General features: G+C 51.8%; 1 protein-coding gene across 1 annotated transcript; it reads left to right on the top strand.

Annotated features, from left to right (window-relative positions):
• The first annotated feature begins 73 nt into the window (after window positions 1-73).
• DDHD2 (DDHD domain containing 2) lies at window positions 74-10,871 on the top strand. Its single transcript, XM_009318615.1, has 17 exons — window positions 74-269; window positions 1,582-1,772; window positions 2,634-2,723; window positions 3,095-3,215; window positions 4,277-4,366; window positions 5,571-5,706; window positions 6,352-6,560; window positions 6,707-6,777; window positions 6,965-7,084; window positions 7,297-7,392; window positions 7,908-8,036; window positions 8,140-8,295; window positions 8,376-8,478; window positions 8,564-8,728; window positions 9,235-9,397; window positions 9,690-9,808; window positions 10,350-10,871. The coding sequence occupies exons 1-16, from the start codon at window positions 74-76 to the stop codon at window positions 9,778-9,780; spliced, it is 2,127 nt and encodes a 708-aa protein (XP_009316890.1). The 3' UTR covers window positions 9,781-9,808; window positions 10,350-10,871.
• Window positions 10,872-13,938: the final 3,067 nt, after the last annotated feature.

Below are 13,938 nucleotides of genomic sequence, written 5' to 3'. Positions count from 1 at the left end.
GAGGCGGAATAAACGTTTTTGAGGCCCTTCGAAGCCACCCACTCGCGTCTCCCGCCGTCTGTGCAGGAGCACCATGTCCGCTCAGGAGCAGCAACAGGCGCAGCCCCCCCTGCCCGCCGCCGCCTCGGAGCCGGCGGAGCTGGAGGCGGCGAACAGATACGAAGCGGTTGTTCCCCACTGGTTTTACTGCAAGGTCACGGACTCCAGGGAGCGATGGATCCCTTTCAGCACGCAGGACTCGGAGAGGCTGGAAGAGGCTCACGGCTCAGGTAGGGTGAAAACGTGCTTGGGCAGGGGCTGCCCCGTCAGGAACCGCAGATAAAACTCCATCCACCTCCACGGGTTGGGGGATTTCACGGCACCGCTCGCCTTCAGCTCCTCTCATTTCTATTTTTAAATTGCCCTTTGGTTTTAAATACGTAGTCCCTGCTCTCAAAATCGCTGTACGGAACTGGCCTGGTAAGGTCAATGGGAGAGCATCAGGTGCGTGCTCAAGGAAAACACTGTCCGGGTGTCAGAGGGAAGTTCCCTGAACACATCCATGGCTTCCACATGGGATGCAAAATTTTCCCTTGGGAATTTTAAATTGGGACTCTTTTTGGCAATGTGCCTACTCCTAGAGCTGTAAACGCATGAACAGCTAAGCTGTTTGGGTGCATTGAATGGTCTGACCTCATTCATTTGATAAATTCTCTAAATTACATATAATCATACTGCAAAGCACCCTTCTGGCGTGGATGGGGGAGTGCTAGGAGGATGGCAGAAATTCCACTGGGGAGATTTCTCCCGTGCGGACGCGCGGTGCTCTGCCTGCCTGCCTGCTCCCGGAGGGTGCTGCCCAAGCGGCGGGGGCCTGCTCTGAGCGGCACCACTTGCGATGAGGCCCTCGTGCTGCCGAGTATCGCCCGCCCGTGCAACCCGCTGCCAGGACTGCGGTTAAAGCACCGCTGCTGCCGGCGGCCGCGGGCAGAGCACCGATTGCCCCAGGGTTGCTCCCGTCCTCCCTCTCCCAGGAAGCTTCGGATTAGAGGCCTCCTCGTGTGCCGCACGCGAGCCGAGCACCGCCTGGCACGGGGCCCGCTGCCGGCAGCCTGGCCAGCGGGCAGACCCAAAAAGGCAGCAGAACGAACAGAATTTGAAGTCCGTATTGGGATCTATGCAGAGTTCTCCGCTTCAGAGGGGAATGGCTTAGAGACCCGGAGACCCGCACCTCCACCGTTAAGCAATGCACTTCCCAGGGCCACAAATTCACATTTTGCCATCTAAGTGAGGCAGGAAGAGTCCATGTAAGCCTGTGCGTGAACTAGAGAGGAAGATAAGTTGTAGCTTAATGCCTTCATCTTACCTTCTGCCTTTGGGGGAAGTTTGACTTGGGGCATCTCTCCTAGGATGCCCGCTGACGCTGTTCTCTGTGCTTGGGTACGGAGAACATTGGTGTCTACTGCCGTTGCTCATACATGCTCATGTGTGCTGCCCACAGATGCTCCAGTCTCATCCCTTTGTTCTGGCGTGGTATACAGCTTTCTCATAGCATGCCTTTCTGGTCTTCTCGCGATTAATTTCAGGCCTTGGTTCCTGCAGGGAGAGACAAAGAAGATCTGGTTGTCCCAACATCGGGGGGTAGGTATGATGTGCATCTGAAGAAGAGGCAGCGTGTCGCAGTGTACTGGGAGGAGGAGGTATCTGAAGTACGTCGCTGCACCTGGTTTTACAAGGGAGACAAGGACAATAAGTATATCCCCTACTCGGAGACCTTCAGCAAAGAACTGGAGGTAAACACGCCTTTCCTGGTAGTATCCATCTTGCCGAGAAGCATCTTGGCTTCTCATTGTCAAATACTGGCCCCGATGTCCCAAACTCCGTACGGGGCAACTGGCACCACAGCTGTGCCTGAAGACATGAATTCGAAAGAGGCTTTGGTGTGGCGTCTTCGCAGCTGATTAACATAACTGTAAGCACTGCCACTGTCTCCCTCCCAGCCTGCTGTAGCTGGGCGGCCTCCCCTTCCTCCTGCACCCTTCTGCTACACGTTTAAGTGCCCGGGTGGTCTCGGCATGCCTTGCAGCTCTGGCCTTGCTTGCAGCCTCGCTCCAGCAGCTTTGGTCTGTTTTTTCCTGACCCTGTCTGCTCTAACTTCAGATTGACTCTCCTTGTGAGAGTCATCCTCACTATGCTCATAGTTTCACCAAAGCCGAGGGAGGTGTGAATGCAAGAAAGAGAAATCATCGTTACAGGGACCCACTGAACGCTATGTAGTGTTAGAGACTTCAGTGGTCTGTACTGTTAGTGGCTGGAGACTTTTCTTTGGAAAGATATATATGTAGAGATATATAGATTTATGTATAAAAATAGACAACTTTACAATAATCTGTATTCTGAAGTATGAAAAAATACCATTCTAAATTGATGGGGAAGTCTGCTGCTGTTATTAAAGTGGGGGCTTCTTGGAAACTCTCTAGCAGGTGATACTCAGATGACCCTGTTGCTCCTCCAGCTTGACCTGGCTGATTTCTCTGCCTCTTTCGCAAAGTGTGTTGATAAGAGATACCGTAAAATGGGTGGGGAATGTCCCAAGTGGTTGAATATTCATGGAATACCTTCAGCTGACTGACAGAGGGTGTTCCTCTCCTCAGGAAGCTTACATGATTGCTGTGACCCTGGATGAGTGGAAGAAGAAACTGGAGTCCCCTAGCAGGGAAATCATTATCTTGCACAACCCAAAGGTGAGGAGGGCCTGGTGTATTGACCGGGAAGGACATCCCTTCAGTTCTCTCGAGGGCCCGTCTTTATGCTCTGGCTTTATGCTGTTTCTTTTAACCACGTCTGCTGAGAAATCAATTCCGTCCAAACGGCATTCCCCTCGCCTACCTGCGCCAGAGTAGAGGGCAATGCCAGCAGAGAGTCTGCTCCACACCTTAACGTTTCTTTTCAACACACCTTTCATGCTCTTTGTGCAAAGGGCTCGTACCAGCGCTGTTAAACATTGCGGTCTGGTACCACCGCGTATCACCTACCAGCTGTTGCAGCAAAATTTCTCCTCTGCTTAACCGTGGTATGCGGTGCAGCTTAATGACAGGCTCTTCTTGTTTACAAGCTGATGGTGCACTACCATCCGGTTGCCACCTCCGATGACTGGGGCTCAACTCCTACGGAACAAGGTCGACCTCGGACTGTGAAGAGAGGAGTAGAAAACATCGCTGCCGAGATCCCCAATGGTGAGCTCGCTTCTCCCTCCCTTCCACCCATCCAAAGCTGTAGGGTCTGTTTTCCGACCTGCTTTCTCTAAAAGACTGACAGAAGCTTCCACGATCCTTTAAATGAAGGGCACATCTAAAAATTTTGTGCCAAAAGGAACTGGATGGTTTTCAGAAACCTTCCTAGCAGCAGAGCCTGCAGTGTAAACAAATGCACAGAGGAGGCAGACACATGGGGAAAAGGCGGTGCACTTCCAGCTCCTGCACTGAGACCAGAGCTGTTGAAAGCACTGTAGTACCTGAAATCACCCCTGAGGTCTTGGCGTGTACGTTCGTAAAGGAGGAGTTTCTTTCCGAGGTAGGACGCAGGGGTTTATCACTTACCTACATGCAGGTGACTTTCTGGCGCACGTGCTCTCCCCGTCTCTGAAGCTGTGTGTCAGCTCTGCCCCCTCCCAGCTGTCCCTGAGCTCCCAGTCAGGCCTCAGGACTTGTCCCCGTGGTGAGGACAGGCAGTTACTCCCATCTAACCCCTTCATTTGCCATGCGTGCATGCCTTCAGGAAAGTACGTATGCAAACTAAAGTGTGTGGGAAGTAGAGAACAAGACATAACTCCACCTGGTGCCTACCTGAGAGATGCAGCTACGCCGGGGCCGGGTGGCTCAGCAGAGCAGGCTGGGCACAGGGCAGCTGGAGCGAGTCCTCCTGGCCCTGCCTCTCCTGTGCTGAACGTGCCCCACGGCCGGGTGGGTGTGAACTGCGAGGACCATCCACTCCCGCTGAAGTGAGAATGGTGACAGAAGGGGGGACGAGCCGCCTCGCCCTTCTCTACTGTCCTGTCAATCCGGATCCATCCCAGGGTGGGCAGCTGAATTTAGTAGGACAAACAGTTCAGAAACGTGAGAAATCCCACTACCCTTTAGGCATAAAATCCAGGCACTAACTCAAGGTCTTTTTACCTGGCTGAGGTGAGTATGGGAGGCTCCACTCTCCTGCAGAGCATGTGGTTTCAGCGGGTCAGTTCCCCGTTAAGTGATGTCTCCCGCAGGGCCTGTGCTCTGAACTCTTCTTTCCTCCTCAGGAGAGCCGCTGCAAATTGATCACCTGGTTTTCGTGGTGCACGGGATCGGCCCAGCGTGCGACATTCGGTTCAGGAGCATCATCCAGTGCGGTAGGTGTGGAGCCCGGCCGGCGTGCTCTTCCCATACGCTGCTTTTAGCAGAGCCAGTAAACCCTCATCTGCATGGACAATGTGAAACACCGTCAGAGTGCATTCAATCCATCCCGACACTCACGCTGGCAAGCGCACGGTCAAATCTGCTGACTGCAGTGGGGAGCGTGAATGCAACGCTCACTAACCCATTAAATCCTACCATCTGGAAAGGTTTGGGCAACCACTTTTCATCACTGTGTTCTGCTGCTGCTCAAAGTAGTGAGTCTCCCAAATCGGATACAGATTTTCCAAGTAACTGTCTAAACCTGCTAAACTAATTAGTAACCTGTTCAGTCTATTGCTACAGGTTAATCTCACTGGGTGAAGTCTAACAGGCAACACCCCATCCAGCAGCCTCTGGGGTGATTTTGGACCAAAACCAGGAATGCTGCTTCTGGCTCAGGAAATCCCCAAGCTGCAAATGCCTGGAGGTTAGGAGAGCGTGCAAGAAGTATCGCTGTCTTACACACTCCTCTAAGCATCCACTGTTGATCAATTATTTGAGACAGGGTCCTAAACCAAGTAACTCTGGTCTGACCTGTTAATTATTATTTGCTCAGAGCGCTTCAGTTCTGTAGGAGAGGTGATCACTGAAACTGCCTGGAAGCCTGACATGATTTAACTCATAGAAATCAAGGGAGCTGAGATTTTTGACAGCAGACTGCCTTTAGTTCCTATAAAATATACCTTTGCTTTAATGCAGTCTATTCTTCTATATGTACATCTGATGAAACTATTTTCAAGGCTGCTGACCATTTGAAATGAAGGAAATCAGCCTTTCTCCCCGAGAACTGAGTAATTTCAACTTCATCTCTTCCCTTAGGATTCCCTTTCTAACACATGCATCTTCGCAACAGATTTATTTTTTTTAAATTCCTAAACGTACCTTTCTTATCCTGACTGCTGTGTTAAAGCCCTGCCCACGTGGAAAGGAGGCTTAGGACAGCGAAATCCAGTAAACACACGTAAGGACATGGAGCCTTCCCCTGATCTTGTAGTTAAAGATTCAAGGTCTTAGGGTAGCAGCAGCAGATTAAAGACCCTGGTGGGATTTCCCCGGTAATGATCTTTTCTTTTATCTTATTAAGTGTTGTTGGTGCAGCAGGCTTGCCCTGTAGCCAGGTGGATCTCGGTAAGAGTTCATGTTCATGCTCTTTTCCAGTGAATGACTTCAGGAACGTTTCCCTGAGCATGCTGCAAGCGCACTTCAAGAAAGCCCAGGAGCAGCAGCAGATCGGCCGGGTGGAGTTCCTACCTGTGAACTGGCACAGCTCCCTCCACTCCACCGGCGTGGACGTGTAAGTGTCCCAGCCAGCCATCTCCTCCGGTGCCAGTTTCTGTGGGAATGGCAAAGCGTGCAGACAGCCCCCTCCTGCGTAAACTCTGTTTTTTCTGGTGGCCACTGCAGGCAGAGGGAGAGCTGTGAGTGTTTAGGGCTGTGAGCATGTAGGGGTAAGCAGGATAGACGAGGTCCCGTAGAGCACCTCCGTGCCAGACCCCGTCCCCACTGTCTTTTCGCAGCCCTGTTTTGCAGAGCACAGCAGGTGCCTGCTCTGATCAGCATCCAGCTGGAGAGGAAAGGCTTCTGCCTTTCCCTGGCTAATATCAGGAGGGACCGTGGACATCCACACCTTGCTAAAGGCCTCTGGAAACCGAGTACCCAGTTTCTGCACTCAAGCACTGCTCTGCAGTGCCCTAGGAAGGGGAGAGAGCAGGTTAGGCTCCTGGGGAAGAAAGACCACGCTCCTTTCTCCTGCCTGGAACATAAGAGCACAGGCCATGCTCTACCTTCGGTCTCAGCATGAGCTGAGGGTCTGGATAACAACACACGTCCTTTGAGACAGTGGCAATCCTTCTCTGAACTTATATTTTGCCTTAGAAACGTGGTGGGGTTCACTGGCACCTCTAACTGCAGTTCCCTCTCTCCTCTTTTCCCCCCATAGTGACCTGGAGCGAATCACTTTGCCGAGCATCAATCGCCTTCGTCACTTCATCAATGACACCATCCTAGACGTTTTCTTTTACAACAGCTCCACCTATTGCCAGACCATCGTGGACACGGTGGCGTCCGAAATGAACCGCCTGTACCAGCTCTTCCTGCAGAGGAACCCGCTCTTCAAAGGGGGGGTCTCCATTGCGGGGCACAGCTTGGGTAAGGGGTTTCACCCGCAGGTCCCGTGAGTGTCACAGTACCGTGGGAGCAGGGAGGGTACCAGACTTTCATCCCAGAAAGGAGATGGCTCGGGGCTTTTCCCCGATGAGATGCTGATGCTCTGTCTGCCTGCACCTGGTTTCTAGGGTCGCTCATTCTGTTTGACCTCCTGACGAACCAGAAGGCTGCTCCCGAAGAGGACGAGCACAGTGAAGAGGTACGCGCTGCCCGGCGGCGTCTGGACCCGTGGGGTACTCCTCAGCACTTGCACGGGTAGCCGTGCCGGTGCAGCGTCACACCAACCTCCTGCTTCTGCGGCTGCCTGGGGAAGGGGGAGAGTCTCCAAAATGCACAGGAGAAAATAAGTGAGCAAAAAGCATGATCCCTGATGGCTCTCTTCACAGGGGTCCAGGACAACCTCAAGCAACAGGGGTATTGAGGAAGTAAAAGAAATCCTGAAGAAGCTGGAGCTGTCCGAATATTGTGATGTTTTTGAGAAGGAGAAAATGGACAGGCAAGCACTGGTAAGGAGCTCTCCTGTTTTGCTGCCTCTTGTGTTTCTTCTTTGCTTTTCTTCCCAGTCCTCCCGCCCTGTGCACTTCTTGCTGGTACTGAGTCACTCGCACATGGAATGTCTCTGAGGAGTGCAGCAGGAACAGAATTACAGAGAGCAGAAATACCTCCCCGCACACACCTCTCTGCTCCTGTACTAATACCTGCGTTGCTTATTTTCCAGTTCTTGTGCACAGAGAAAAACCTTAAGGAAATGGGAATTCCCTTAGGACCAAGAATGAAGATACTTCATTACATCAGCTCCAAGACGGAGATGCAGGTTTGTCTTCTGCATGGCTTGTGTTCATCCAGGTCACATCCCATCGCTCTCAAGACAAGGACCAGCCTTCACCACTTAGGATCACCCTGCTAGCTGGAATGCGAGGACTCAGTCCCTGAGCACCCTGACCTCCTCGTTCCTGGCCACCCTTGCTCAGGCGGCTCTCACGGGCTCGTGTTTGGCCGTGACGACAGAGCTGCTTGCTGCTCCTGCATGTTACGCTGGTGTTACAGGTGTTACCCTACTGCAGGGTCACTTTATCCCATGGCCTGTAAGGGTGATCACAGAGCAGGAGGACTTGTTAACGGTGGTAGAGACTGAAGTTAGTGATGCCAGCTAGAGAGGTGGTCGGCTGGGGAAGGACGGTGCTGCCAAGACTGCCCTGGTTCTGGAGGATATGGGATGCTGGGCAGTTCGCTGCCTCCTGTACTTGCTCAGGGGAGGGTAGGACAGGCCGTGGTGTGGGCTCGCTGCCGGAGCTTTGCTAGCAGGTTTTCCCGGTTGTGTTGCTGCAGGACCAGAGCGCAGCAGCTCCCGGGCACAGCGGGGAGTGCAGAGCGGAGCCTGGGTCCCCACTTCAGCATGACCCGGTCAGCACAGATGATGGCAGGAATTGCCAATACCGGGATGTTGGCTTAGGACAGGTAACTACCGAGCTCGGCACCGTGCTCTAATTGCAACGAGGTGCTTATAACACCAGCATGGAGTTTGTCTCATGAAACAAAACAGAATCTCCCTCTCTCCTAGGTGTCGGCAAATTATCCTCAGCTAAACTACAAGCCCACCATCTTCTTCGCTTTTGGGTCTCCCATCGGGATGTTTCTCACGGTGCGAGGAGTGAAGCGGATCAACCCGAACTACAGCCTGCCCACCTGCAAAGGCTTCTTCAACATCTTCCACCCTGTAGGTATAAGAACCAGAGCCTTCCTGCGTGAGACGCGTGGAGCATGAGCCCTGGCTCACTGTCTCCCTCCTCTGTACAGTTTGACCCAGTGGCGTACAGGATTGAGCCCATGATCGTCCCCGATCTGGAGTTTGAGCCCATGCTGCTGCCTCACCACAAAGGCAGGAAGAGAATGCACCTAGGTAAGGTAAAGGGCAGCCCCTCTCCCCCTGCCCTGTGCAGCTGCTGCAGCCCCCAGCCCGACACCGACCCCCTCCTGCCTTTCAGAGCTGAAAGAAGGGCTGACTCGCATGAGCGTGGACCTGAAAAACAACTTGCTGGGGTCCCTGCGGGTAGCCTGGCAGTCCTTCACTCGAGCCCCCCTGCCAGCCGTGGAGGCGGCGAGTACCGACGCTGAAGCGGAGGCAGAGGCTGGCGTGGAGAAGCAGCCAGGTCGGTGGTGCATGCAGGGCGGTGGGGAGCCGGGGATGCAGCACTGCGACCTGCCCACTGAGTAGCGTGCTCGGGCTCCCTGCAGCCACGCCAGCGAGGTGTCCAACCTGGCATCAAACCCAGGCACTGCTGCCCTTTTCTGTGCTCAGCAAAGGGATTGCCTTTGAGCTGTGGATGCCCTTGGCTCTCCAAATGCTGTGGCCTTCCCCTGTTATTACCTGATGAAGGGGGAGAAGAGGCAACCTGCCTGGTCAGTAACGGCCTCCTGGGGGTCTCGGCACACCACATCACTTTGTAAGCCTGCCAAGCCTGTCACCCTTCTCTAGCTGTCTCTTGCAATACTGTTTCCCAAGAGAGAGCCCTGGGGGGAAGGACCGAGCACTTAAGCTGCCTCTCCTCTGCAAGAGCCCACGGTGGGGCGAAGGGAGGACACGGTGATGCTGTTGTACTTTCATGGCTGCTGGTGCCCCTTGGCTGAACCACATTGCTCTTCTTCATTCCTTCAGACACAAAGCCAGAAGAGACCCCCACAGCAGTGAAGGAAGAGGCCTCCCTCGTTAATGTGGGGAGGCTGAACGGAGGGAATCGCATAGACTACGTGCTGCAGGAGAAGCCAATAGAGAGCTTTAATGAGTATTTATTTGCGCTACAAGGGCATCTCTGCTATTGGTAAGCTTCTGCATAACTGTCAAAGCTTCAAATTCCTGTCTGATGTAAGCAGAGCGCTATCATTTTTAAAGCCAACGTAATAAGAAAAGCCTTAACTGAGTAAACAAGATATGCTCCTGCCTATAATGCAGGCACAGCAGGAGGGTAGGGACAGAGGAAGGAGACCATTGTAGTTCTCCTTGTCTAGTGCTGCCTGCATTTGCTGAGCACTGCATCTATCCCATAACCATCACGGATGTCCTGACAGAGTGGGGAAGTGTCCCCCTCTAATTCCCATGTCCTCCTCCTCCAGGGAGTCAGAAGACACCGTTCTGCTGGTTCTGAAGGAGATCTACCAGACACAAGGTATTACACTGGATCAGCCTTTGCCAGGAAGCCAATGACCAACCCGTGCTGTTCTGGCCACTTGAGGTAAGTCATCTTGCCTACACCTTCCTTCCGCATTTCCTAGGACAGCTCAGAGGACATCGGTCCCTCTGAGGGAATAATATTCCTTATTTACAGCGCTGTGCCTAAGGCAGGAGTTTGTGTCAGGTTTTTTCTTTGGCCTGTCAGCATGTTTGGCTTCTTTCCTCTTACCCTGCACATAAGCACTATCAGACACGAGGAGAGCTAATAAACTGCTGCTGCTGACGATAAGGGTAGCAGCAACTGTGCACAGCTACGATCAGTTCAGTCCACCAAGGGAACGACCAGCTGTGTGCTCGTACTCCCAAGCCTCCCAGGCTAAACATTTCTTGTAGACAGGTAGCGAACCGGAGTGTGGACCCCGCGGTTCTCGCAGGGGTGCTTCCACCCTCTGCTGCGAATTGCTGGCCGAGGGTAGACTAGGGGTAAGGCGCATCCTTATGTTTTCTTGCCCTCAAAGCCTAACGCTGGTAATTGCTGGGGATGGGTGGATTTTGGTCCGCCCTAGCGCAGCTATTCTTATGTTCTCCTTTTGCTTTCTTAGATCCAATTCAACCGAGTACTCACCAGGAAAGTCCAGATTTCTTCTCTGCCTTCCTCTCTCCTCTGCTGCTGTGTCCCCCGCATGCTGCTTCCCAAGTACTTGCTGCTACCTGGAGATAAGGATCATTTTCCTCCATTTTGGGTAGGGGCGGGGGAAAAAATATCAAGGGAAAACACTTCCACTCAAGCACACACAGCACTTGCACGGTGACTCCCTGTGGCAACATGTACTTTTAACCCTCCACCTTGTAAGTTATCACACTAGCTCCTCTAGCACCGAAGCAGACTAGCTGTCTGGGCTAGGAACTGACATCGAGGGCCTGACTCTGCTCCTGCCATAGTGAGGAAACTCGCAGCTTGTGACCTTGAGGAATAAAAGCCTTAAACACGTAGCGTGGAGAGAGCTATAGCAGCCTTGTCGAGCGAAGGAGATTGCCGACTTCTCCCTGCCGTAACACAGAGCACCAGGCGCGAGGACTGCGGTCTTTGGGAGGTGGAGCCCAGGGCCACAGGCGTCTGCTGTTAAGCGCGCAGGAATGTGTCTACCAGCCAATTGCTGCTGCATTGTGTGTGCACCCTTGGGCCGTGCCAGGCAGCACTGCGCCATAAAACAACTTGTGAGAGCGGCATGTTTGTGCGCACTTGACCCAGGCGCTTCTGCCTGCTGTAGTGACTTCTCAGCATCCTCACCCAGCCCACGGCGGCCAACAAACCAAGGGCCTCCCTGAGGCGCTGCCTGCGTCTTGTGTGGGACCAAGCTAGTGGCCAGGTGTAACTACACAGGAGGAAAGCTTCACCTCCAGATCAAACTACAGCTATACTGGGGGAAAGCAGCTGCTCCTCAGCAGCGCCCAGGCAATTCGGAGGCCTGGGGGGGCAGCCCTCCTGTGCTTTGCAGGGGCATGGAGCAACACTACCGTCCTGCTGCAGTGTGGCTTTCAGCGTGGCTACAGGGGCCTCATGCCAGCCAGGCTCGTCATTGTTCTTGGTTTTAAATACACAAAATGCAGCCAGCGAAGTCGGAGCCCAGATCCGTAGGCTCTGGACACTGCGTCCCAATGACCCCACGGAAGAAACGACACCAGCTCTGCAGGCAGTTCAGTCTGCAGGTGCCTGTGGCGTGCTAGCTCTGCTCCAGGGGGGACGGGGCCAGAGAGCCTCCGGTGATCCCCCCTTGCGACCAAAACCACCCAGGCTGACTCACTGGCTGGGGGGCTGAGGCTGGAGCCTCGGGGCCAGACAGAGGCAGAGGCTTCCACGATGTGTAAGGTCGTTGCTGTGACAGCCTTTGGAAAGAGCCAAACCACTTTCCCTCCCACTGACTTTTGCCCTGCATGGGGTAAGGAGCCTTTTTTCCACAGCCTGTTTGTTTGTCCTCCGTTGTACTACATTATTTGCACTATTTGAAAGGTTTTGTTTGCAGCCTACAACCCTCCTCCCATCCCAAAGGAACTGAAGCTGTTCTTTTACCTGACTGCAGAAACAGACAAGCTGCTCAGTCGGCGCCTGAACTACTGATTGCTAAAGTGTCTCCTACAAGAGTAGGAAAAGGAACAGTCTTACGGGACACTCTCATGATCAGCTTTTTAAGTTATGCACTTTGTAAAAAAAAAAAAAGTTAAATACATTTTAAATGTTATTTAATGTCTTTTCCAGTAAAAGCCAAAATAAATAAGTAGATGACTGTGGTGTGTGCATGTTTGGGGGGAGAGGGAGGGGAGGGGGCTGAAGAATTCACATGTGCACAATTTTAGGGGAAAGTAAAGCTATTTCTGTAACTTCTATTGAAGTTGCAGGGTCATAGAGGGCTTACGTGGCCCAAACTGAAGACGATGGGGTGGTGTTTTCATTACTGTCATGCCCTGAGGTTGGCAGAGGCACACGTGCCTCGCTCTGCTACAGCTTCGCCTTTGCTGTTTGCATGTACATACGCTTGATCAAGAGTACACTTATCTATGGAGGAGACTAGTGACAAATAACTACTTACAACAGTCCTGCCATACAGCTGTGCCTTGGATTTCTCAGCAGCACTCTACCCTTCCATTGTCTGAGAAAAGAAACCACGGTGTAGAGAAACAAGCACCTCTGAAGGGATGCTTTCAGACACCATTTCATTTTCTGCTGATTGTCATCTCTTTACAACTGTATTAAAGCTGCAAGGAAAGAAATACAAAATAAACACCCACCTAGAAACCCCTGCAGATACACTAAAGGAAATGGTTTATACAGCAATAAACCCAGTCCTTGAAGTAAAGCTTTTAGTACCACAGCTCATTAAAAAAATTAAACTCCTTTATTTGGCAAATTAGAAAAAATCAGGGCTAGCACAATAATACAAATAACGATCATGCTAGTTTCATCTTCCCTCTCCCCCACTTAATCCATGGTTAAGGACTGCAACCTCGCACTCATTACTCCAAATTAGCTCAGCTGCGATTGAAAAGACGGACTTAAACCGGGCGCCAGGAGCAGGTCCTGCACTTCATTTCAACGTACGCTTCTCATGAGAGGCGGGAGCCTCGGGGCAAGGCAGAGGCAGAGGCTTCCACGATGTGTAAGGTCGTTGCTGTGACAGCCTTTGGAAAGAGCCAAACCACTTTCCCTCCCACTGACTTTTGCCCTGCATGGGGTAAGGAGCCTTTTTTCCACAGCCTGTTTGTTTGTCCTCCGTTGTACTACATTATTTGCACTATTTGAAAGGTTTTGTTTGCAGCCTACAACCCTCCTCCCATCCCAAAGGAACTGAAGCTGTTCTTTTACCTGACTGCAGAAACAGACAAGCTGCTCAGTCGGCGCCTGAACTACTGATTGCTAAAGTGTCTCCTACAAGAGTAGGAAAAGGAACAGTCTTACGGGACACTCTCATGATCAGCTTTTTAAGTTATGCACTTTGTAAAAAAAAAAAAAGTTAAATACATTTTAAATGTTATTTAATGTCTTTTCCAGTAAAAGCCAAAATAAATAAGTAGATGACTGTGGTGTGTGCATGTTTGGGGGGAGAGGGAGGGGAGGGGGCTGAAGAATTCACATGTGCACAATTTTAGGGGAAAGTAAAGCTATTTCTGTAACTTCTATTGAAGTTGCAGGGTCATAGAGGGCTTACGTGGCCCAAACTGAAGACGATGGGGTGGTGTTTTCATTACTGTCATGCCCTGAGGTTGGCAGAGGCACACGTGCCTCGCTCTGCTACAGCTTCGCCTTTGCTGTTTGCATGTACATACGCTTGATCAAGAGTACACTTATCTATGGAGGAGACTAGTGACAAATAACTACTTACAACAGTCCTGCCATACAGCTGTGCCTTGGATTTCTCAGCAGCACTCTACCCTTCCATTGTCTGAGAAAAGAAACCACGGTGTAGAGAAACAAGCACCTCTGAAGGGATGCTTTCAGACACCATTTCATTTTCTGCTGATTGTCATCTCTTTACAACTGTATTAAAGCTGCAAGGAAAGAAATACAAAATAAACACCCACCTAGAAACCCCTGCAGATACACTAAAGGAAATGGTTTATACAGCAATAAACCCAGTCCTTGAAGTAAAGCTTTTAGTACCACAGCTCATTAAAAAAATTAAACTCCTTTATTTG

Source organism: Pygoscelis adeliae, unplaced genomic scaffold, assembly GCF_000699105.1.
Source record: "Pygoscelis adeliae isolate BGI_AS28 unplaced genomic scaffold, ASM69910v1 Scaffold52, whole genome shotgun sequence".
NCBI classification, from domain to species: Eukaryota; Metazoa; Chordata; class Aves; order Sphenisciformes; family Spheniscidae; genus Pygoscelis; species Pygoscelis adeliae.
This window is presented reverse-complemented; position numbering and strand designations above follow the sequence as displayed.

Coding starts and splice junctions, on each gene's coding strand:
- DDHD2 (XM_009318615.1), top strand. CDS start 74: ATGTCCGCTCAGGAGCAGCAACAGGCGCAGCCCCCCCTGCCCGCCGCC. Junction 6,778..6,964: donor AGGACGAGCACAGTGAAGAG/GTACGCGCTGCC, acceptor CTCTCTTCACAG/GGGTCCAGGACAACCTCAAG. Junction 7,393..7,907: donor GCTCCAAGACGGAGATGCAG/GTTTGTCTTCTG, acceptor GTGTTGCTGCAG/GACCAGAGCGCAGCAGCTCC.